The sequence below is a fragment of the Cystoisospora suis genome (assembly GCF_002600585.1).
Source record: "Cystoisospora suis strain Wien I chromosome Unknown contig_4647, whole genome shotgun sequence".
NCBI classification, from domain to species: Eukaryota; Apicomplexa; class Conoidasida; order Eucoccidiorida; family Sarcocystidae; genus Cystoisospora; species Cystoisospora suis.
In genome coordinates, this window is record NW_027157439.1 from 17,750 (window position 1) to 40,628 (window position 22,879).

General features: G+C 54.2%; 7 protein-coding genes across 7 annotated transcripts; 5 read left to right on the plus strand and 2 right to left on the minus strand.

Annotated features, from left to right (window-relative positions):
- The first annotated feature begins 24 nt into the window (after positions 1-24).
- Positions 25-5,853, plus strand: CSUI_008340 (pyridoxal phosphate family protein). The gene is made up of 6 exons (XM_068068474.1): positions 25-1,517; positions 2,302-2,462; positions 3,133-3,306; positions 3,642-3,826; positions 3,932-4,899; positions 5,633-5,853. Exons 1-5 carry the CDS (start codon positions 806-808, stop codon positions 4,206-4,208), a joined length of 1,509 nt encoding a protein of 502 aa, XP_067919545.1. The 5' UTR covers positions 25-805; the 3' UTR covers positions 4,209-4,899; positions 5,633-5,853.
- On the plus strand, positions 3,411-3,684 carry CSUI_008341 (uncharacterized protein; the record flags this gene model as incomplete). Its single annotated transcript, XM_068068475.1, has 1 exon — positions 3,411-3,684. A coding segment is annotated over exon 1 (135 nt), but the record flags the coding sequence as incomplete, so codon positions are not given.
- CSUI_008342 (uncharacterized protein) lies at positions 4,280-6,726 on the minus strand. Its single transcript, XM_068068476.1, has one exon. It carries the CDS (start codon positions 4,648-4,650, stop codon positions 4,369-4,371), a length of 282 nt encoding a protein of 93 aa, XP_067919547.1. The 5' UTR covers positions 4,651-6,726; the 3' UTR covers positions 4,280-4,368.
- CSUI_008343 (glycosyl transferase) lies at positions 6,606-13,191 on the plus strand. The gene is made up of 6 exons (XM_068068477.1): positions 6,606-8,776; positions 9,416-10,523; positions 11,154-11,274; positions 11,565-11,657; positions 12,110-12,221; positions 12,910-13,191. Exons 1-6 carry the CDS (start codon positions 8,354-8,356, stop codon positions 12,982-12,984), a joined length of 1,932 nt encoding a protein of 643 aa, XP_067919548.1. The 5' UTR covers positions 6,606-8,353; the 3' UTR covers positions 12,985-13,191.
- Positions 13,192-15,148: 1,957 nt separating this feature from the next.
- CSUI_008344 (uncharacterized protein) lies at positions 15,149-16,965 on the plus strand (the record flags this gene model as incomplete). Its single annotated transcript, XM_068068478.1, is given in 6 exon segments — positions 15,149-15,154; positions 15,167-15,274; positions 15,315-15,856; positions 15,872-15,927; positions 15,950-16,109; positions 16,158-16,965. 6 exon segments carry the CDS (start codon positions 15,149-15,151, stop codon positions 16,963-16,965), a joined length of 1,680 nt encoding a protein of 559 aa, XP_067919549.1.
- Positions 16,966-17,457: 492 nt separating this feature from the next.
- CSUI_008345 (deoxyribose-phosphate aldolase) lies at positions 17,458-19,336 on the minus strand. The gene is made up of 2 exons (XM_068068479.1): positions 18,398-19,336; positions 17,458-17,994 (listed from the first exon to the last, which is right to left on the minus strand). Exons 1-2 carry the CDS (start codon positions 18,800-18,802, stop codon positions 17,542-17,544), a joined length of 858 nt encoding a protein of 285 aa, XP_067919550.1. The 5' UTR covers positions 18,803-19,336; the 3' UTR covers positions 17,458-17,541.
- A 27-nt stretch (positions 19,337-19,363) lies between these two features.
- CSUI_008346 (uncharacterized protein) lies at positions 19,364-22,837 on the plus strand (the record flags this gene model as incomplete). Its single annotated transcript, XM_068068480.1, has 4 exons — positions 19,364-20,518; positions 21,182-21,259; positions 21,962-22,146; positions 22,741-22,837. Exons 1-4 carry the CDS (start codon positions 20,294-20,296, stop codon positions 22,835-22,837), a joined length of 585 nt encoding a protein of 194 aa, XP_067919551.1. The 5' UTR covers positions 19,364-20,293.
- Between the last annotated feature and the right edge of the window lie 42 nt (positions 22,838-22,879).

Sequence of the window (22,879 nt, forward strand, 5' to 3'; positions counted from 1 at the left end):
AACTCCCAGCCTAGGATTTCGAAGACAAGACGAGTTTCTTATCTGAGGCTGTTCGCTTCTGCAAGTGTGAAAAGAAGAACGACTGCCTATTAACGAGCGTCTGTGCAAGAGATTGACTGCGCGGCAATCTTATCTACTAACCCGTATCTTTTCTACCCAGTGTTGTCTTCCGCATGGGGGTGTGCCGTATCTGGTACATTCTTCGCTCCCTCGTGAATCTGGCGTGGCACTAGTGCTTGCCGCCTCTCCAGGGTGCCGCTTGAACTGCTTACTAGTTTGTGCCCGGCTTTTTCCTTTCAACTTCTCCCTTTCGACTTCAGAGGGTTTCAAGCGGACGAGTGCTTTGTCCACCGAGGGCATACAGTCAAGCATCCTTTGAGTCAGCCGCTCACACCGTGTCCTCCGGATCTTCACCCGGTGAGGCAACCGTGCCTAGACTTTGTGGAGATTCTCAGAAATACTGCAGCAGCCGGGGGCTACCAACTACCTTCTGTTGTAAAATCCTGTCGACTCGAGCATGGCTTGGCAGATTGTTCGTGAGAGTGGAATCGTGTAACGAGCGACGTGCACAAAGCAGGTAGTTATTGTGCAGCCACAGTCCGGATCTCCGACTTTCTTCCTCTTTTGTCTGTTATTTCAAGCCTGCCGCTGAGAATTACCGGAAGCTACGTTTCGTCTATAAAGCGCCGCTTGTTCATCCTGGTGAGACTACTGAGAGGACCAAGTTACCGTCTACTTTTGTCTTCCGTGCCGTCACATACGCGCTCGCCTTTCTTTGACGCGTACACACCTGCTGTAACGTCACATGACATCGCTTCGGGTTTTTCGATCAAGATTCCACGCGCCTTTTTTGCGGGAAGTTCGCTACCCTCTGCAGTCTCGACACGTTAGCACGGCAGACGCGTGCGCGCACCAAGCAGGAAGCAAGAGGGAAGTACGGCAGCCTGGGACTCCCGCTGCGAGCGTTTCTCGCCTCCGGCTTCTCAAGAAAAATATGCCATTCTCTACCCCTTCACTGGTCGGAGAGAGAGCAGAAGGCAGACCAGTCAATCTCTCTTCTCCAGTCATCGCAATGGAGGCACCATTACTTGACGCACGAGCTATCCAAACAAACCTTGAGCGCATCCGGAAAGAACTCACTGAACTGTCTGCTGCCTGCTCTTCTTCATCCCCCCGTCGGATAAACTACGCTAGGCATTTAACAACAGAGGACGGCGAAGAACAGCCTGATCGCCAGGGTGACGCAAGTGCTGACGCAGCAGGTGTACAAGCGAGAGGCAGCAAGGCCGCCAAATCTGAGAGAGGTTCTGCCGACGTCGGGAAGCCGGAGTGTATGGGCCGTACCACATTCAACAGGCCGCCCGTACGCCTTGTCGCCGTGAGCAAACGACAGCCAGCCAGCGCCATAGCGGCCGCTGCCGCGGCTGGGCAGAGACATTTTGGAGAGAACTACGTCCAGGAATTGATTGCCAAGTCTCAGGAACTCCAAAGTCTAAAACTGAACTGGCACATGATTGGTACGCCCGTGTGAGGGAGACACCGAGGAACGCCTTGAGACTAGAAGCGGTGAGGGGTCCCGGTGCGCCTGTATGAGTGGACAGGTGTTCTTAGTGCCTGCTTCCGAGTCCTTCACCTTTTGTTTCTAGGAGCATAGGATACGCCTTAAGCCCTGATTGGTATTGCATGCCTGGTGACTTATAAAATACTTCTTATTAATGGGAGCACAGTTCCCTGGGTAATCCAGTCCAGTGCTCTGCCTTGGGNNGTTCCTGTAAATAACTCTGGTTTACAATTCCAACAATCTACAACCTTGAAACACACTTCCCTTCTCACCGTAAGTATATTTATGCAGCAGCGTCGTAGGCATTTCTTTTGAGCAAAGGGCGCTCATGAGAAATAGCAGCCGGAGCCCTTCGAAGTGAAGCCTCTTCGCTGAAAACTCAGCCTTGTCCTTCATCACTCAGGTTGCGACGTGAACACTGTTCTCGCTGCAGTTCCGTGGGCCTCTAGAGAGAGGTGGCTGAGCCATATGTCTACACTGCAGCTCGGTAGACAAGATTGAACTCTGAAGACTCTCACCCGTGCGAGTGTAAGCACCCTCAGGCAGAGGGCAGGCAATCTGCACGCACAACCGTGTGCCACCGGTCGAACAACTCTAGAAAATTTTTTTGAGGCTTGTGAAGTAGGGAAGGGAGAGGCTTCGCGACCAGACAACAGGGAATAGGAATGCATGGTGCAGATACAGTCTAAGGATGAGATATATTGTATCTTCTTTTTTCCCCTGTTCTCTTTTTCTTGAAGGCCATCTGCAATCAAACAAGGTGAAGCCACTTCTGAAGGCGTGCCCGTCTTTATATATGGTAGAGACAGTAGACTCCGCCAAGCTAGCGAAGAGCTTGGATGACGCAGTCGCTGCGGTGCTTCCGGAAAGAAACCACAAGCCGCTTCATGTTCTCGTGCAGGTACGAAGGGCCACAGACGTCTCCGATAAGAGCCAGTAACCTGAGCTACGGATATGCTTTCAAGAGTCACTTTGTCAGAAGTGCTGCTGTATCGTTTACGGGAACGAAATTGTCCTGGAATGAGAACAAACACGCGCGACGCACTACCGAGCCTCCGGAGCACAGAGAGCTTTGATAAGGGTCTAGTGCGAGCGGCGTGATTTGCTTAGACGTTTTGCCTCTCCTCTTCGTGTTTTGGGCTCCACTCTCCCTTTTCTCTATCGCTGATCGAATCTATCAGGTGTTCCGGGGTGACTTCTTTTATTTTGGTCGTCTTGAGTCATACGCGACATCGGTACCCACTTCGAAGCCAGCAGATTTTGTGTGCCACGGGTCGGGTAATTTCGTACGCACATGCACCCGAGCCTATGCCGGCCGGTAGATCAGCAGTGAGGTAGGTACAGGGGGGAGACGTGGACTACCAGCCTAGCCACATGTGCTTGGTCTCCTTTCGATAGTGTCATCAGTCGTCTGAAGCCGGGACCATAACCACACTGAGCGGACGTCGCAGGAACCCGAGTATATCTGAGGGCCGCTTGCCGTTTCCCGGGTAGTGGCTCACGCAGGCCAACTACGTTTTGTACTCTAGAAGGAACGCACTATGGGGCAAACAAGTGCCTGTGTTTTGCAGGTCAATACTTCCGGAGAGGAAAGCAAAAGTGGTTTGAGGCTTGAGATCGACGGACGGGAGAAAGTTCCGGTTGTGCCTTCTTCGGTGGAAGAAACCGCCATTGCGCGAGCGGACCATGCATCAGCTTCTCCGAAGAGCGTATCCTCAGGTAGTCATTCGGCAAGCATGTGCTCGGTGTGCAGTCGTCGACGGGAAGGGAAGTCACCCTCAGAGTCCACTATCGCTGTGCACGTCCCCTGTCGCTGTGATAACGAAGCTGCTGCTTAGTAGCATCAACAGGAAGTACCGATGCGAATCCGCTCTGACGAATCGCCGGGTCTATCGCACTGCAACCTGACCGGAGCCTGCTTGTGAAGCTAAGCGACTTACGACAGCTAGCTGTGGCCAGATATTCGAATTGTGCCCTTATCAACCGATGCTTGAGAGAAAAATATCCCGGTGGTCGCGACATCTGTATACCGATGTGCACCCTCGTTTCCCCCCGTGGGCCGGTGCTTTGACATGTGTAGGGCATGTCTATGCTGTGGAAGGGACAGTTTCAGATTTCGCCTGTCTTACAGCTTGTCCTGTCCCTGCGTTGCTTTCTCCAAGCAGAGATAACCCGGCGGTGTGGGGCTGAAGACGTGGTGGACTTGGTTAATTTTATAATCAGGGACTGTCCAAATCTTCGGTTTACTGGCCTGATGACAGTCGGGTGAGAATGGAACTCACAGCTTCTGCCCGACAGCTCGGCTAGCACCCAGTGTGTGTGACGGCACTCAAAGCAGTAGGAATTTGGTGTGTATCTGTGTGAATTCAGACCACCTGAGCCGGAGAGGGCTAGCGGGGCATTCGCTGAGCTGGCAAAGCTCCGACAACGGCTTCTCTCTCTCGAGCGAGTCCGAGCAGTGTTTGACAGGGCGAATGGGCCGCCAGAGACTAACGAAGACAGTTGCGGCGGCGAGGACAGGACCAACGTTTTCGAGCTGAGCATGGGCATGAGTGGCGACCTGAAAGAAGCGGTTGCTTGTGGCAGTACCGAGGTGCGCATTGGTACGGCCATCTTTGGGGCACGCCCACCCATTCAGAAAAGGTGATTCCTACTCGTCCACGTTGGCCTACAGAGCACGCATGGGTGGGGGGGAATCGGCACTGGAGAAAGAAAGTGCGGCAGGCGAGACACTTCTCCACCCGTGGTCTATGACCTAGTTGCGCTGAAGGCGGCGCTCCGAGTGACGGCTCCAGCGGGGACTATGTTCATGCCTTTACGTCTGCGCGGTTTCTCTCAAGGGTTGAGAACATGTTTCGATAGAGTACGCTCGTTGTCCGGACCGTCGGATCCGCTCCAGCCTGGTGTTTACACGGGGCGGCAGGCCTGGACGGTGTCTTTTTAGGTATGTTCTTGGTGCGGCTGCGATTCATATGCGTCCGCCTGGCCGGATCCAAAGGTGGTGTCACTGTCGAGCCGGAGACGCTACAACTCGTAGCAGGCCTTGCCTTCTTCACGTGGACCTTCTTGCTGGGTATCCACACGCGCATGGGAGCCTTGCTCCTGCCAAGCCGCAGACATAGTGGCGGAGCCCAGGACGCCTCAATGCTCCAAGCCGGATCCGGTGGCGTGACACTTCGCGTTGCGGACAGCGTAAACTACACGCAGTGCAGTTGTCTTCAGGCTCAAGTGTTTCGGGTTGAGGCGAAGGAATCGGATACGGCACCACCCGCACGCTCGACATCGACCAGTTGGACGCCACCTTGGACGCTGAAGGTGTCGAACAGTTACTCTTTCCAGTGAGTTTGCGGGGTACCTCTGATGCCAGCACGCTGGTTTGTTGGTTACCGGAAAATGCACAACTCTAAGTTATGACCCGCGCTGCTTCACGCGGAGAGAAAAAGGAAACAGGAACTGAAAAACACTTTGCCGCTGAAAATCGTGTGGCTGAGTACATTTGATCTTGTCGAAGGTTGCGATAACCTACCCTACGGAGGATTAAGACCGCACCTACGGCTGGCAGACTATGGCATTTCGATCTACTGAGAAGACAGCCTCACTACGCAGCACATTTTGCACCTCAACATACATGGCCAGCGCCCCAGGAGACACAGCAGCCCCACCCCCCCCCTACTCTGTACTTTTCGAACATACTCCGCCGATTTCCGCGTTACTTGTTTTACGAAATTAATCGACACATGGGGTCACCAGACCACCTCCGCAGATCCTTCATGCTGTGTAAGGACACACGCCCAGAAGACTATGGGCAAAGTATCGGCGTCCATCAGGCGATATGGCAATACCATGCAGCTACGCCCCAGTTCTCTCCCTATTTCAGTCCCAACGCGGAGATTTATGGTGCCACCCACAGTACGCTACTTGGACGCTGGCTAGGAGCCAGGAATTTCATCGAGCACCACCTCCGAGCCGTTGGCGATGCTGCTCCCATCTCCTTCGGAGATCTGTGCTCTGCAGCAGCATTTTAGAGGATCCACAGGCTCACAGTTGTAAGCCTCCTCTTTCTTGCCGCAGGCGAGGCGAAAAGGTAGGCACAGACAACACTGGCATAAGCCAAGGAGAGCCCGGCCTACGCATGTGCACATAAGCAAAAGCATCAAGAGTAGCCCACAAGACAGGCCTATGACAAGGCCGATCAAAAGACTCCCGCTCACCATCGGACGGGCAAAGGCCGAAGAAAGGCGACGGTACACCACTCACGGCTCCCTGATCCCTGGTCCGCTGTTCACCCCTCCATGGCTTCTTTCAGTCTCCTTTGACAATTCCTGGTCAGCTACGCCCGGAGGCGGAGCTTCGGTTCAGAAGATGGGTCGGCTTCTCGATATGAGTAGATCGAGAACTAGTAGTCTCTTCACATTGGAGAACACGACATCCGCATGAGAGTGCAGAAGCCGAAGAGGAGGAAACCCTGGTACAGCCCTGCCTTCCTTCGAGGAAGCCGCGGCAGCGCTGCCGCCAGCCCCGTCTCCCCTCTCTTTCACATACGTTCGAGTGCCATCTCACGTGGAAGCCGGAGTTGCGGCGAGAGGACGTTAGCAAACGGACGAGAGCTCGGCAGTCAGAGGAGCCAGGTGAAGATCGATGCGGAAGACCCAATTTGCCTTCGTTTTTCCTCGAGAGCCACTAATGAATCAAGCCTCGAGTTCGTCAATTGCTGTGCACTCTAGGAGGAAAAGAGGCACTGTATGAAACAAGAGTCTACCGTCGGAAAGTGTAACATAAAACGCCTGAACGATGACGAAGAGGCTAGCCTCATACTGCTGGTTCCCTGCATACGGTGGCTGTACGAGCTGTCGGCCTCAACAGCCAAATGACAGGAAGCGCAAGAATACGAATCTTGGAAGCGGTGGCGAGGGTAGGCGCACATGGGACATCCAGAAAGGGGTGTGTTCCTTAGCGGCCGACTGAAATATGACGGCGCCCGGGCCACTCGCTCGACTGTGTTTCAGATGCATCAACAGCCGCCAAACCCGGCCCCAACAGTGAAATACCCTTCAAAAATTTTCTCAGAAAAGAAGGAATCCAGCAACTTTCACCAGACACAGGAATGTGTCGGTTTGTCTGGGCCGCGGCAACAACTGAATACCTTTGAGAGCCAGCATTTTTTTTGCAGCCGAGGTGGTTAGCCTATGGGACACGATGCATGCGGGGCAGCTCGCTAAGATTCTCGGCCTCAGTTGGTGCGCTGTCTCATGTAGGGCTGGAAAGCAGGGAGACAGAAACACACACCAGAGTCGCCCAGACAGAAGCCCCGGAGCCCACCTTGGCTCTGTGCTCTGCTCTGTGTATGACAGAAAGACGGAATGTGTTGTTTATTTCCTTTTCTCCGACCCCCTGCATGTTGACCCCCCTGGATTGTCTTCTCCCTTGTGTTCCTGCTCGCCACTGAGCTGAAGAAGACCCGGGTGCGCGTCGCTGGCGTATGTGCTGTTCGTGGGTTTTGCTCTGTTCTTGATTGGTGGCTGTGCTATCAGGACCATACAGGGGCTCCGACTTTCGCCCCGATGGCGTCACCCTCCAGTGGGGGTTGCGAGCGTGCGCTCCTCAATGTGTTCCCACGGGCCTGGCAGTGAGCCTTGAAACTGTCGGCTTTTATCCGTCAAGGGGCCCAGGGTCACTGGTTTTCCCAAGCTCTGTGCCGTCGCCCCTTGTGTCAGGCGCAGATGGGCTGATCACATATGCAGTACACACGTTTTGTTCAGTAGGGAACCGAGCAGCCATTCAATTGACCGCTACTGTTCGTGGCGCTGTCTGGTGTGCCACTGTGCTGTGCCCTCGTGATGCTTTCCTCGATGAAGTTGAGCGGCAGTCCACTCCGACGTAGACTCCAAGACAACGAGGGGAGCCTTCGCTCCAACCCGCAGTGTTACCCCATGTCATCGCCTTCAAAGCCCGCGCCCCAAAGTTGTACAGACAACCCGAAAAAACAGTTCTAGCCGAGACTCCAGGAAGAAAGACTCTTCCCCGCTTCGCACGGCGCTGCCTTGAGGGAGGGCTTTCTCAGCTGCCCAGGCTGCCGGGGTGGGCAGCTACAGGACGCGTTAACCAGAGATGACAAAATCACAATCTGGACGTCGGGATACCGTCTCGCCGCTCTTAGTCGAGCGTCCACTCGTGCACTGACTCAGTTTCCAGCTCCGTAGTCACGGACAGATACACAGTCGAAGGCTACTACACCCACCTCCGGTTCCTGACTCCATACTGTGACTAGCGTAGCAAGCAACGTATCTGGACTGATGTCCTCAGAGCCCACGGGCAGCGCATTTTCCGCGCTGTAAGTTCTGGTGCGGTCCCAGCAAGCTAGAGGACTCAGTGCCAGATCTTCACACAGTGTTGAGGGGCTGCGAAGCCGGTGGCAGATTTTGCGACCGCGTGTGAACTCCAGGAAGTCCACAGTCTGTTGACGTCCAAGCGAGCTGCGCGTTAGTTCGCTGCCTTGCCTGGCCCCCGCGCCCCCTGCTTTCTGGACGCCTCCGTCCTTTCAACTAGTTCGCCTTCTTCGCTTCCTACCCCAGTATTTATGTGGCCGGTGTGTGGTTTCCTTCCCTCTCCCTCACCAATATTCTGCTTCTCAAACCGCGATATCAGATAGCCGCTCATTCGTGGGTGGTCGCGCTCTTCGTCGTCTGCTCTCGATTTTCTGCAATTGCACTCGTGAGCGGAGCTTTTCCTGTCTGCCCCCCACTCTTCGTTCGTGTTCCCGTCCGCTGTTTGCTCGCCGTTTTTCGCTTCACCATGCACCGCGGTGCGCCGCCAGCTCCGACGGCACCTCGGCTGTGGGCGAGGTACCTGTGGGTCTCCGTGCAACTTCTGCTGGTCGCTGCGGGCCTCTGCTGGATTGCGCTGAACCTCGCCTTCCTCTTCGGTTTTCTTCAGCCGTCGGAGCTTTCTAGGGGGTCTCCCTCAGCCGTCAAGGCATCTCACGCGCTTCACAACGACATTGCTAGCAGCGACAGCACCCGCGATGCGGAAGCTCTCGGAAGTGGCGCGGGGCCGCGTCCCGGCGAGGCCGTGGGTGACGTGGCCGAGTCTGAAGGAGGACGAGATGAAAGCGCGCTCTCCGGTATCCAGTCCCCGAGGCCGGATCGACTCCACGGGATTTTAGGCATTAGAGCCGATGGGACGCCGGCATACGTCCCGGGACCGCCGCCTCCTGAGGTAACAAACAGTTTCTGACCCAGTCTCCCGGGAGTTCTACCTTCCATCCATGGCGGCACGCTGGAGGGAACTTTCAGATATCATCAATCTGTATACGGGTCTACCGCAACCCCACAGACTGTCTTTTCTGCTAGTCAGCGTGCCAGCCGGCGGCCTAGGGAGAAAGACTGGCACGCCATGTCTTCGCCGTCCTCGATTCTTCTTAAGAACGAGTGCACTGGCTAGGCCGCAAGGGCGGACCGTCAAAGTGGAAGAGGCCAGGACGGCCTGAACGTTTCACGGATCGCGGTCTGCGAGGTCACATCCCCAACTGAAGCGTCGTGAGATCCGCTTTTTGACTGCTCCGTAGGATCCGTCTGAGCACAAGGTCCAAAGAGAAATTACAAGTGATCTTTGCCTTTCTTGTCCATCTCACGCTCTGCCCCGGTGAAGACCTAGTTATACTTCCTGGTTTAGCTCCTAAGAAAGGAGCCACTCGTGGCCTTTCATAAATATTTCCAAGTGAAACTGCGATTGGCCCTGCTTCATGTATGTACGCTTATAGTCGCGTGTCTCGTTACTGTTGGAGCTCTTACAGGCTCGTGGAGGTCGCAAGTGAAGAACGTTTTAGTGCTTTGTGGTGTGCTTTGGACTTTTCAGGGTCTCAACATGCCGTGGGCACTTGCGCGAGGTGGAGGCTTCAACTTGTTTTTGTCAGACCACCTACCTCTAGACCGGGAAGCTCCCGACGCAAGGCATTGGGCTTGCCATCACCTCCGTTACCCTCTAGAAAGCTTGCCGCGGGCCTCCGTGATTATCGTGTTTTACAACGAGCCGTTTTCTACGCTGATGAGATCCGTGCACAGCGTTCTGAACCGTACTCCGGCACAGCTGCTGCAGGAGCTCATTTTGGTGGATGACGGGAGCACAACTGACTCTATCCGGCAAGACGGCAACCAGCAGCTCGGGAACTACTTGAAGTATTTACCATCAAAAGTGCGGCTGGTGCGTCATGAGGTCCGAAAGGGCATTGTCGGCGCGCGCATGACCGGGATTCGGGCGAGTCGTGCGCCTGTCTTTGTCATTCTTGACAGTCACATAGAAGTAAGTCCTCAGTGGTTGGAGCCCCTGCTTCTTCGCATCAAGGAGGATCCCAGGCGTATTGTCATGCCGCAAATCGATGGTATTGACGCTGAAACGTTCAAGCATATCCGGGGAGGCATTGGGTGCAAACTCGGCTTCCTTTGGAAGCTTATGGAACACTCTTTCGAGGAGCACCAAATGGCGAGGCTGCCCCCGGCTGAAAAGAATATGGGCCCGACGGAATTCCAGACTTCGCCTGCAATGGCTGGAGGTCTTTTCGCAGCAAATAGGGAGTTCTTTTTCGAGGTTGGCGCCTACGACGAGGATTTTCAGTACTGGGGAACAGAGAACTTAGAGCTTAGCTTTAGGCTCTGGCAGTGTGGGGGTTTTCTCGAGTGTGCCCCCTGTTCTCGTGTCTACCACATCTTTCGTAAGGGAGGCGTCGGGTACTCCAGTCCCGGGGATGCAATCACAGTTAACAAGATGCGGACCATGCTGTGGATGGATGAGTACGCCGATCTCGCTTGGAGAGTCCTAGGGCGCCCCCGGGTTGACTACGGAGCTGAGAGCTTAGAAAGGAGACGAGAATGGAAGGAAAAGAAAGGGTGCAAGGGATTCAAATGGTTTATGGAGAATGTGCTACCCGAAGCCGATGTCGTGACCCTGGCTGATGTGCCTTACCTTGGTACGGAAAGCGGCATGCTTCTGCGTTGGCAGGCTCCACCCGGCAGCGTCCCGTCTGCGCCGCTGTTTCGCAGATGCATACCCCCGCCCACTACACAAACACGCATATTTCCACTAGTGTTCGGCGCGTTTTCGCAAGATAGACAGTTGGGACCCTGTAGTATCTACTGATACTGAGTGACAGTGTCACCTAGGGCGGCGCAGGAAATCGCCAGCTTTAGCTCATCCTGAAACAAAGGGGCAAGGGCAAGCCGGCGGCCAGCGGAGCTGCCGTTCCGGGAAACAAGAACTCTAGGGACATCGCTTCTTTTCCTTCCACCCTGGAAACCTCCGCCTGCGCTGGCTTGCAGTCACCGGCGTCTTCATTTGAAGGATGCTGCCGACGAGTTGTTCTCCACTTCAGTCTTGCCTGGCCATGTTTTGGCCTTCGGTACCAGGTCTGCCTACTTTTGAAGTGTCAGTGTTTTCACCGCGAAGAGTAACCCGTAGTAGTTCCGTTGGTGTTTTGTCATCTGCTGGGCAATCATGCATGCAGTGCTCTCTCGTTGATGTATTGTGCGCTATGTGTGTGGGTACTGGCTTATCGTGATCTGAATCCTTTCTTCAACAGAATGCTTTTTCTGATCTTCAGGGCCACTAACGAATCGAAAGACAGGCCTCTGTTTCGACAATAACGGGTCACCTTCTCCAGGCCACTGGGCGTCGCTAAGACCCTGTCACGGTGGAGACACTCAGACGTTCATGTATTTCCGGTGAGCGGGTCGCCTTGTGTTTAGGGGGAAAGTATCAGCTAGGTGTCGGCAGTTGCTGCTTTGCTGGTGATCCGACGGCAGTCGGAATGAGTACAGAGATTTCGTGTGACACCTCTGATTTTCTCTCAATCCCAGAAGCGGACATGGTCCATTTTCCCTTGTTTAACGGGGAGAAAGCCTACGCGTACCAGGAAGCCGCAGGCGCTGCTCTCCTCATGTCCTTGCGAGCCGTTGTTACGTGTTGCCTAGTCCAGTACTGGAAGTCGGTCGTCCTCCGTGTCTGTGTGCAGCAAGGTGGGTCACATTATGCCCGTGAACGACGATGAAGCCTGCTTGGAGCCTTCGGGCAGGCTCGAGTGGTGCCGCGGAACTAACCATTTCTGGTGAGTCAGGCAGTGTGGCTACGTCAGAGGACGGTAGCGTACGAAACTGGAACACCAGATGCCGCAGACGGTGAAGGGGCAAAACGCAGGTGTCACTTTAAGGTCGTGGAAAGTGACTTGCAAGTGGTTACAGTTTCTCGTATGGGCCTTCTAGTTAACTAGAGGGGCTTCATCTTACTGTATGAGTTTGCAGGCTACATTCTGTCGATAGGTTCCCAGTGACGCGGGCTCCCGCGGAATGTGCAGCATTACCGCCTCACTGTCACTCGCTGACAGCAATACGGAGGGCTTTTTCGAATTCTACGTACTTTTCCTCCAGTATCTGACGGGAGGCAGTCTCTTCGCGTCAAAGGCGTGCTGCTCTGACTGCTGGTCCTGGGCCGTCAGCTAATCTTCAGCCTGTGCTTCAACCGGTGCGAAGAATTTTTCTGTGTGGCTCCGCAATGCTGCAGGTGGGAGGTCTCGGAAAGCGGGCAGCTAGTCAACCGGGAGACAACCCAGTGCCTCTCAGGCTTTCACGATCAACTGAAAATGGTCGAATGCGATGATACTGATCCCTATCAGGTAAGTTATCTCCTAGAGGCAGAGCTTCTGCATGCTGTGTTGGGAGCAGACGCCGTTCGGGAGGACGATTCCCGCGTGCCCTATGTGCACGTGCGCTAAGCGACGTTTTTGGCAAGCAGATTAAATTTCCCGTTCACTGCAGGATTCGTGATGGAGCCATGGGAGAGGCGAGGTCACCAACTGTTCAGTCGACCAAATACTCCCTCCACGACGCAACCTACGTGAGGAGTCGCCTCTCTCCCCGGTTGATATGCTGGAGGACGGGCGAACACATAGTTGTGGCCGGTTGTTCCCCTCGAGTAATAGTGGCCGTTCAGTTGATGCCAACCTTACTGATCTCTGAGGACCCCAGTCGGAAAAAGCACCGGCTTACTGGTGTTGGGCACAGTAGTTAACCGAAGCGCCATGAGCATGCTGTCCTCTTTTGACCCAGTCTTTGAAACACACAACAGGCTTGCTCAGTTTGGTCATTGCAGGCGCAGGGGGAGGCCACGTAGGGTAGCGGCTGGGCTTAACAGAAATCAAGTATAGACAACGAAGCTCGGGTTTCCCTCCAAACTCTGAATCTCGATATAGTTTCCGCCAGGGTCCCAGCGCAGGATGAGGTGTAGACCTAGATTCCAGGCTGTGTTGTCGGACGATCAGGATACCTAGGCACGCTGACCGGTTTCGATTCCTTTGCCTGCAGATCTGGACATGGCAAGAGTACCATCCCCCAGAAACTTTCCGTTTCCCTCCGACAGGAAGATTTCGGGGAGGGTGAGACCGCCAGCCCATCCAGCGGTGGTGGGACCTTGTGCAGTACCTTGTTTCGTTAGGAGTGGAACACTGTTTGTTTGAAGTAAAGACCTTCTCCATCAAAACAGACTGAAGAGCTTCTACTTGAGGCACGCGGGGACTGCCCCCACAGCGGAAACTGTGGACACCACGTCGCTTGGCACTCTGTCCCAAGGGAAGCTTGTGCTCGACACGTATGCGAGAGACTGTCGCTCTGCGTTGTGCTGCAGCGCTTGCAAGAGCAGCCCATTCTGGTTAAGTCTGAGCGAGGCTCAAAGTGGCGTACCACGGTCGCAGGGCGCCTCTGTACCGCGAGCACACCGTGCACCAACTGATGAAACCGATATCCGAAAGTCTACCAGGGCTGTGGCTGCTGTTGGGCACCTAGCTTTTCACCTCTCCAGGGACAGGGAAGGTAGTAGCGCCAGCCCGGTCAGTGGGCGTATTTCTTTGTGATCGGGGTTGCCACGTACTGATCACGTGCACCGACTGGGACACGGGTGGGATGTGACCCGGGTACCGTCTTGCTTCAGACGTTTCACCTGGCACGTCGCAACTATGTCGGTAGGTAGCTCTACTTCCTAGAGCCATGAACTAGATGGCTCTAGGAAGTAGAGCCATCAACTACTCAACAGTGTGCCTGAACCGTGAGTCCGCTGCACGGCTTCAGGCGCGCCTCTCGGGTGGCCGGCGCCAGTCGGTCTCAGCTCGAGGGTGTAGAGACCCCCAGGCGTGATGAAAGGGTGGTCTCTGCTCAAGCCTATACGACATCTGGCAGCTTTTTTTCCGCAAGAAACTACAGCTGTCAAATACTACACGCACCGACGAATTTGTGGTTTCAGTTATGCGTCACGCCGTATGCGAGACAGGCGTTATCGCTCGCGCCACGGAGTGATTAAGGGAGTAGCTGCAAATTCTAGGATGTTCTGCACGCGGGAACCGACTGCCGCTTTCAGCCTTCGGCCGACTAAAGCTGTTAGCTCCGAACATGTTCCAGCCTCCCGGGTCAGCCCCGAAGCTATGGGAGCACCCGCTTCCTCGTCCTTTTGCAGCACTTGCTCCATCGGCAGACGCGGGGGCAGCGTGGGGAATAAAGCCTCCGTGGCTACCATGAGTGCACGGTTCGTTTGCCGTATGGCATTGCAATGACACGGCGAGGCGCCGGATCGAACCACGTCCAGTCGTGCTGGGTCTGCGGGCTACCCGGCAGGAAACAGATGTCAGCTCCTTTCACGTACAGCCTTCGAGATTTCAGTGCAGCGCACAATCTGGTCATCGCTGTACGGTTTTCCCCCGCGAGCTCCGGTGTGTGTCTAGGTGTTGGAAGCGCCTTCGGCTGCCCCCAGCGGCGCGCCTGGTACACCGCTTGGCCTGCGCACTTGAGTCGTCCGCAAGAGCCTGCAGTTCTTTCGCTGTGCACTCTGAAGAGCTTTGCTGAGAAAATTTAGCAAGACAGAGAACAACAGAAAGCTGGAACGATGCGGCGACAGCCGGATTGCATTCTCGGGGCGTCGGTACACTCAGAAAGAACTCTGTCTGGAATCAGCAGCGCCCGCAGCCGGCACGCTGGTAACAGCGACAGGCCGGTTTGCGGAGTGAGACCTATTGCACTCATCAGCCATCCCGTGGCCAAACTGTATCGGATTGAAGGTCAATCCTTGTAAGGAGTTTCCCCTGGAGGCGGGCTCCCCGCCGCATCGCCATGTCTGTTCCACTTGGCTTCGGACGGCCACTCGGCGCCAATAGGGTTGTTTCTCGGGCAACGGACGAGTTCGAAGGCAAAGACAAGACAGAATGCCTGAAAAGCGTTAGAGCTTGCGATGGAGTCCCCAGTTTAGGACTGGCACAAAGATCGGTGCGAGGCAGTGTCTCAGAGCTAGAGGGCACTCGGAAGTCCCGCGAAGCTCTCTCGGTGCCGCCTGGTGTTGAGGCAGAATTTGTAATCGAATTCGACGCGGAGCTTGTGTTCAAGTACTACACTGTCACCTTCAACCGGCGGTGCGTCCCCAGAGGCACTTACAGACGAAATCACGAACTACCTTCGTGTACAGTAACACTGGCGGAGACCCCGTGTTTTTGCGCGACATCACACAAGTTGCCCGCTTGGCAATGGTAAGGCTTCAACTACCAGGCTGCGAGGAAAAGCTCCGATGGACGTTCCGTGGCAGCTTCTAGGGGGCTCGAGAGTGCTGTCATGTCCTCTCAGCGCGTACACTATATTGATTGCGCATAGTGTACAGCCGCCCAGCACGTCAGCGGCGGCGAACGTGGTCGCAGTGCTCAAAGCGGATTACTGCATAACTCTCGAAACTTCAGTACGTGCTGCTGAAGTGGTGCCTTGATCTGAAAGGTACACTGACTCGAATTCAGCCTTCTCCTGCCACTGAGGCAGAAGAAGACGCTCATTTGTTGACCATGCGGAGCCTGCTTCAATTTGCAATCAATTGTCGGCTTCTACAGTCGGGAGCATGGATACACTACGGCGAAAGAATGCAAACTCTTCTTGATGCAAGAGTCCTAGGAAAGCCCCAGAACCGGCAAAGGACCCACATCAATGCACCGGGCGTGTCTCTTATCTTGCCTTCGATAAGACCCGCTTCCCTTTCAAAAAGTGGAAGGCAAGCTTACACTTTCTCAATGAAGCTTCTCCCCGTCGCCGCTCGTGTCTTTCCCTTGCTGGCTGACCCGGACACGGTTAACATCGGGGACACTGTGTACTGCCTGCCACGGGTTGTGGCCCCTGCATCGTTCCTGGGCCTTGCAGCGGCAAGGCAAAATTCTGTCTTCAACGGCCCAGAAGACTTCAACAGATTCTGGTGCGCTGCCTTGGGCTCGAACTTTTCTTCGGTAGCTCAACGGTTCTAGCCTTTCAGGCTTCTCCAACATGGCTATGTACTGCCTCCGGAGGCGACGAGCCGGATTGTAGCAGGTGGGTTTGATGACCTCCCCAGTTGATGCCACGTTGTTGACACTGACCGCCGGTCAGTGTCGTTTGGCCAGGTTGTGCTTGACTATCCCGCTGGTAGGCTACAAAACCTCTCGGCTCTTTCCGAACCAAACGAGTTCGTCTCGCCAGGCTGCTGTTGGAGGTCGAAGCTTATTGAGCTGTCGGTTTGTTATCATGCTATCAACTTTTTGAAGTGTCACCATTCACCGCAGTCCAGGCGTTGCTGACGACGTTCGTCGGATTGTGGCTGCAAAGGTTTTCAGATCATGCGAGACGTTAACCCTGTTGGACGAGGCAGTTATTCGGCTCGTGTCTGTCCGGGGTTCGGTACGACTGTCTGCTGCGTGCTTGGCGCGCGCGAGCGAGCTGCTGCAAGGGAAGAGCCAAGAGAGCGCAGTTGATGGCCACAAAGAAGAGAGCCAGACCACCGCAGGACGCTCGCCCTGCTTGGCGGTTGAGCCGCCACAACCGGACCACGCTGACCCCTTCCGGGTGCTAAATATGACAGCCGGGCGAAGGCGGTCTGCTCCTGTTGTGTTACCCGTCTCACCGCCCCGTCGTTGCCTTGTGCGGTTGGGTGCCACTCACGAGGAGGAGACAGGGGTTAGAGAAGAGGGGAGTGAGCACATAGAGTCAGGATGGATATCCTGCGGCTGGAGCGAACGCGGGCAACGAAAGACAGCCCCGGCTGGTGAAGACGATTCGCAGCCGGAAACGAAGCGGACGCGTCGGCAGAGAGTCCTGCCACCTCTCGCCACGTACGTTCAGCCAATACAATGCATCGACCTCCGGTTTCCCTGTAAGCGTTTGAAAACGTTGCTAATTGAACAAAAAAGCCGACGCGTATGTACCGTGCAGCAAGCAGCAACCCTCGCACCGGACGCAGCTCTCTACCCTCCGCCAACTTCGTTTCCGTACGTACTGTCTCTACTGGTGCATTTGCTACTCTCGGGAACCGGCTTGCGAATCAGATACCCGGAGACCACGGCACTTCGGCTTCGTCTGTCATGCCAACAGTGAGTATGTTGCCACTTCTCCTCTTCGACACGTCAGTGACGCCCACGACGGCAGAATAAATGGACGACGCGACGGGGTAGCGGCTGATATCGGGCAGCAAGTTTACCTCTTTGGAACTTGACGTGGTGGTTTCTGCTCGGGAAATAACCAGTGACTTCTATTTCTTCAGTGAGCTGGAGGTCTGTCCCGAATGCTAGTTTGACTGATGGCTAACTGAACGCTTACCCCTACGCACTAGCGCCGCCGTCTCTGCTAGGACATCGGCTGCGGTCTCCTACTTTGCTTCCGAATCTAGTTTCGTGTTTACCGCAGTGCACGATGGTTGTAGTTGTCTTAGTGCCCTATGGTTGTAATTGTCCTTACACTCGCTCTGACTATGTAACGTGCGGAGAGAGAAATGCCGCCAAGTCCACGGGGTTCGCGGACACCCACACATTTTTCTGTATCTTCTGTCTATGGCACCCAGGGGCGAACTGGAACTACATAGACTTCCAGTTTTGTTTTTACAACCCTTCTCCTACCCCGGCAGTTTCACGGCTTCCGAAAAAATATCGAGAGATAGAGTTCCACTGTGTTCGCTCATGCCCCTGCTTTGCCCGAAACGTCAGGCGGGGTCCAGCTCGAGAGATTCTTCCGTAACTCACTGAGCAACCTCGCAGTTCCCCCAATGCGGAATGTCTCCTTCACCATGAACGCTGCACCATTCTCATGAGAGACTTGCAGCCAATCGAGAGCCTCCTTTTCGTGGGCGTCGCCAAGTTCAACTTTCAATCCAATTGGACGGACCTTGCACTCCTTCGGCATGTCGTCCACGACTTCAATTCTCTCGGACTCGCGACAACGGTAGTCCTTTATGGCGATAGACATGAGATGCAACGCGAAGGCGGTTGCATGAGTGGCCGATCTGCCTGACGAGGTCTGGAGAAAGTCCGCGCCGCCTTCCAGGGCGGCAATGGCGGCCCTGCTGATTGCGTCGCCGCCTTGCAGTTGTCCAGCTTCCAGAACCACCTTCAGCGTCCTTGACCCGATAACCTACGGACCCGAGCACAGAATACGACACGCCAATCGACAAAATCCTCGAGTGTGTGGTCGCACGCAACACCTTCATGTAGTACGGAGCAACCGTTTCCCGGTGTGCTTGAGCACAGTTGGGGCTCGTGACTACCCTGTTGCTGTCGCGACCTCTTTGGGTGATAGACAGAAAAACCTGGCCTCACCCTCCTGCTAGCCGGACAGGCGGCCTCTATGGGCTCGCCGTCAAACGAGACTGTCCAGCCGTGGGTACTGGGTCCGGGAAACCGCACTTCTCGCCCAATACTGCTCCGCCAAGCACATGTGTCGCCGCTTCTGTAAGCGGAAATGTTCACCCTAAGCGCACACCCGCCCTCCGGCCTCACTGCAAATCTACTAGGAGTTGAAGTGCTTGCTTTCTTACCTTTTTAACCTCACCCACAAGAAGCCTGATGCGGTCCGCGCCTAGCGTTTCGTCAGCATTCATTTGATTCCAATCTATGAGGCACTCAAATTCATCAGCGCCGTCTTTCAGCGCTCCGGTGGCCTCTAAGCACACATCATCCGCTGTACCTTTCCCCTCAGGGAAGTTCAGGGCCGCACACACGCGGCACTGCTCAGCTGAAGAGCCTTGTTTTTGCAGCTGCTGTTTTAAAAACTTGACAAAGGAAGGCAATACACAAACACTGGTAACACATGGGATTTTTACCGCCTCTTCGCAGACCGACACCAACGACTCCTCAGTTTCTTTGCCAGTAGTAGCCATCACCTCGTAAAAGGATAGGACATTCATCGACCCGAAGTGCTGATAAACAGGAGCTTCCGCCATGTTGCCTGGCACTCACTGAAGAAACGAAACAAGAGGCCTCCGTTCTGCTTCTCAAAGAAAAATACGGCCTTCTACAGGTCTTCGCACTGCGACGAGACAGTGCCGCCCCGCGCTATATTGTCTCCAGCCCTTCTCGCGACGCAGGCAACACCTGCGGGCTACACCTACGCTTGATCGCAGCCGCGAAAATGTGTGCGAAGCCCATGAGCACAATTCACTGGCACAGCTGAAATAACACGACTCAACTGACATTACTACTCCGAGCTCCTGGACTACGCTAGACTGCGCAGTGCGCGTACTGCTCCCCAGGTTGACCTGCGACGGGGAGGCCGCTGTACGCGTACAGTGAGATGCCTCACCGCGCCACTTCACGCCACCGCAACAAGCTGCACACGGCCCAGCACTCCCAGCTGTGTCAGTCAGCGCCGGACCTCTTTACGGAGAGCGCTACTTTGAGACTCTACAATAGCTCGTTACGGGGTGAGAGGACACGCCTGTTTGGAGCCCAACCGGAGCTGTTGTCTGCCGTTTGATACATCGGGATGTCGAAGGGCAGTGTAACGCTCTTCTCAGACAAGGTATCGCCCTTAGGAGTGAACCATAATATCTACAGGCCTTTGGCGTGTCTTCCCCTCGCGGCGGAAGGTCTCTTAATGTCACCCTCTCGACCTGAAAGGGGAGCCACTAGCCGGATGGCGCGCCTTGGTCGTACGGGGGAGTGTGCATGAGGGCATGAGTATTGCAGGCAAGAAGACGATTTTCACTGGTTGCCTGGCGTACAAGTTTGTATTCTTCTTCAATGACGTCTTGCCAGCACACGCCTTGTGGTTCTTCAGTATACGCTCCCCGAGTGTCGCTCGAGTGCTGTCTGTGTCGCGACTTTACGCTTCGTTCGCTGCATTGTTGTTTACAATCTCACTCGCGGCTTCTGCTCAGCCACGTTTCTCTTCTTGGTTGACGTTAACCTTGAAGCAGAGATTCGAATAATCTCTTGTGGGAGGTCAAGCTGAAAAGCATGACTTCTGTGCTGCATTTCGCTGGTTTCTCGGGCGGCTGATACGCCTTGAGGTAACGAGCTTTCACTCTTCTCTAACGCCTTCTTGGCTAAGGAAGACATTTTGAGATACACGTCCGCACTTCTGGGACACTCATCCACATTCCGAGCCGAGGGCAAAGGATGAATATCCGCCTAGTTGGGTTTCCACGGAAGTGGAAGCCACCGCTACATGCCAAAGATGGGCCCAAGGCACTTTTGGGTGTACGTACAGTCCAGTGCTGATTCGATTTGGACGACCAGTTCAAGACACTTTTGCTTTTCTTAGCTGTCGGCTGCCCGTGTCATCATTTTCCCGACTTGTGTTTTCCGGGTTGCCGCAAGTGTCCCCGCTTCCCTAGTCAGTTCCGCCCTCGCGGTCAAGTCCCTCATTCTTGCATCCCGTCTTTCTGAGGAAACAACGACGAAGGCCGGTACATCGCTCTTACTGAAGAAGAATGGAGCCGAGGAACTCGGTGAATATGAGCTCCTTAAGGGGCCGGTCCTCTCTCAAGTCTGCCCATTCTTCTTCGGTTTTAAGCAGCAATAGCGGACTGGGAGAGGGTTTTTCGTCTCAACTTTCGAGTTACCCTTCGGCTCAGACCACTGTATCGATATCGTCAGCTACACGGAACGAATCCAGACCTCTTCCGACAAAGACCAGCAGTCTGAGTGGCAAGTCAGTGAGTGCAAGTAGGCTAGCGCACCCATGGCATACCCTCGTCCACTTGCTATAAGCATATCAGGTCTCTGGCCATCTTCACTGGCTTTGTCTTTGACCTTGCCCTACACGTAGCTCAGCAGGAAGCCAACCCCCCCCACATACCTTGACTATCTTGTCGTTTTCTTTTTGGAGAGACAAGAAAGAGGCGACAAGATAGTGGAGACTTCGTGATATCTGCGGCGGTGTTGGTCACGTCATATCTTCGTGACCGATCAGAACGCGCCTCTATCAATGTTATAGACCCAGCACGCCTGTCAGACTGAGGGTGTCGATTCTTACGTACCTACCTGCACTACTATACAGAGAGCCGTCGGCTAGTAACACAGCACTCACGTGGTTCACTCCAACCTGGGCAGCACCCTCCAGGCAAATTTCTCAAGATTAAAAAGGTGCCGACTGCTTGGCAGTGAGGAGCTCCAGCCCTCTCGTCTTGAAAAATTGCCTACATGGACGCAAACCGCACCTGCGCTACGGAGGGAGGTACTCTGTCCTACAACGGAGATAGTTCTCGTGTTTTCCATCGATCAAAGAGAGCTTCGTCGCCTCGGAACAAGATTTCCTGGCCGGCCTGGCCCCTTAAAAACCTCTCTAGCCTTTTCTTGCTATGTATATGCTTTTCTAGGATCGCCTTCATAGACTGGAACAGCGCCTGTCGGGGCTCCATGCAGGCCTTGAGAAACAACGACAGCAGAGATATCAGGTGAAATATCTGACTGGGAGAACCCAGTCTGTCTGACTCATCTCTTCGTCATCATACCTCCTCGCATGGAGCGTATCGATCTCTAGTCACGACATACGTCCGGACCGCTGCTGCTGCTGCGTGGGTGGACGGCTGATTGAAGGTTTCACTAGACGTCCGTCCCTTTTCATCCGTTCACCTTAACTCTCTCCGTGTCTGTCTCTCCAAGTGTGTATTCTCGTTCGGTGCCCTGTCTTGGTTTCAACATCTCTTTCTGCGTGATCGGCTCCGGACTACCACGCAGGAGACTGCATGCGCCTGTCGACAAGAGTCTTTGTAGGCACATAGAGGCGATGAATGAGTTACACTCCGCGCTCTGTTCTAGATACACGTTCTGTGTATCAGTAATACTTACGGCCGACTCTTGGCATCTTCGATTCTAAGCCAAGCGCCTCTGTCTATCTATCTTACAGACTGCACAGGGGTATACCGTAGTAGGTGAGTGGTCCTTCTTTTCATCATCTCTATGCAGTTTTTCGCGACTACAGCACGATCACCATCAACAGTTTTAATCGGTAATCGATTCAAAGCTGTCTGTAGAAAGGGTTAGATCCATACATGCCCTTTTCTTCACGCATACAGAGATCTGTATATCTATCTGCACGTACACTTCCAGGTCTTTTCGGCTTGATTCTCCTGTATACCTCGATCATCTTATTTCAGCACCTCGTAGAAAAGTTGCGACAGTTAGAGCAAGAAGTGTCAGAAGCTACTACCTCCGGTAATGAAGCGCATGCGTTTTTCCGCGAAGAACTTAAGCGAGTAGAAGAAGAACTGAAAGAACGTCAAGTGGAAGTTAATAGTGACATGGCTAGGAGAGAACAACAGGCTCAAGAAATGGAACACAGGTACGTCTCTATATAGAGTCATCCTAGGAACCATATCTATCTATCTATCTAGCTAGCTAGAGAAACGGTATTCTAGGAAGACCGCACCTGTCCCCCACCGCTTCCCCGATACATGAAGAAGGTGTATATACATTGTATTTATGAGTCTCTCGCTCTTTCTCCTTAATCTTCTACTGTCTCTGTCTGTCTCTGAGACAGGAGACAATCATGCTGTTAATCATCAGACTTCTTTTCTCTATCCGTCGCTTCTCCTAGTTCTCTTTCCTGTCTCCCCCCCGTGAAACAGCCTTCCTTCATTTCGAAGAAGATAAAAAACATTCTCATTTATCCCCCTTATGCATGCAGTCTCGCCATCTGGATCTTTTCGCTACAGAGTCAGAAGACACCCTGCGTACTTGTCTTATCACATTGGGGTATTTTACATGCGTGTACGTACGTGTTCATGCGTATATCTACAGATGCGGCCGTGTGTAGATATACGCACATGCGGAGAGAGGGAGATGTCGGCAGGTATGTAGATTTGGGGGGCGTATCCTTTTTCTCATCTGTGTCTTCTTGTTCTTCATGCGACTTTCCTTTACAACACCTGTCCAGGCTGACGAAGCTCCTCCAGAACGAGCAGGAAGCCTTGAGGGAAGTGGAGAGCTCACTTATGAATTCTTTCACAGAAAAAGCAAAGGCTTTAAGGTAAGATGAATGAGAGCATGCATACACACACACACACACACTCTCT

What these genes read in the sequence shown, in the direction of transcription:
- CSUI_008340 (XM_068068474.1), top strand. Translation starts at nt 806, where the DNA reads ATGACATCGCTTCGGGTTTTTCGATCAAGATTCCACGCGCCTTTTTTG. An exon ending in ACTGAACTGGCACATGATTG is followed by an intron (nt 1,518 to 2,301) that starts GTACGCCCGTGT and finishes TTTTTCTTGAAG; the next exon opens with GCCATCTGCAATCAAACAAG. An exon ending in CGCTTCATGTTCTCGTGCAG is followed by an intron (nt 2,463 to 3,132) that starts GTACGAAGGGCC and finishes TGTGTTTTGCAG; the next exon opens with GTCAATACTTCCGGAGAGGA.
- CSUI_008342 (XM_068068476.1), bottom strand. Translation starts at nt 4,650, where the DNA reads ATGCGCGTGTGGATACCCAGCAAGAAGGTCCACGTGAAGAAGGCAAGG.
- CSUI_008343 (XM_068068477.1), top strand. Translation starts at nt 8,354, where the DNA reads ATGCACCGCGGTGCGCCGCCAGCTCCGACGGCACCTCGGCTGTGGGCG. An exon ending in CGGGACCGCCGCCTCCTGAG is followed by an intron (nt 8,777 to 9,415) that starts GTAACAAACAGT and finishes TGGACTTTTCAG; the next exon opens with GGTCTCAACATGCCGTGGGC. An exon ending in ATGATACTGATCCCTATCAG is followed by an intron (nt 12,222 to 12,909) that starts GTAAGTTATCTC and finishes CTTTGCCTGCAG; the next exon opens with ATCTGGACATGGCAAGAGTA.
- CSUI_008345 (XM_068068479.1), bottom strand. Translation starts at nt 18,802, where the DNA reads ATGGCGGAAGCTCCTGTTTATCAGCACTTCGGGTCGATGAATGTCCTA. An exon ending in TTGTGGGTGAGGTTAAAAAG is followed by an intron (nt 17,995 to 18,397) that starts GTAAGAAAGCAA and finishes TCGGGTCCGTAG; the next exon opens with GTTATCGGGTCAAGGACGCT.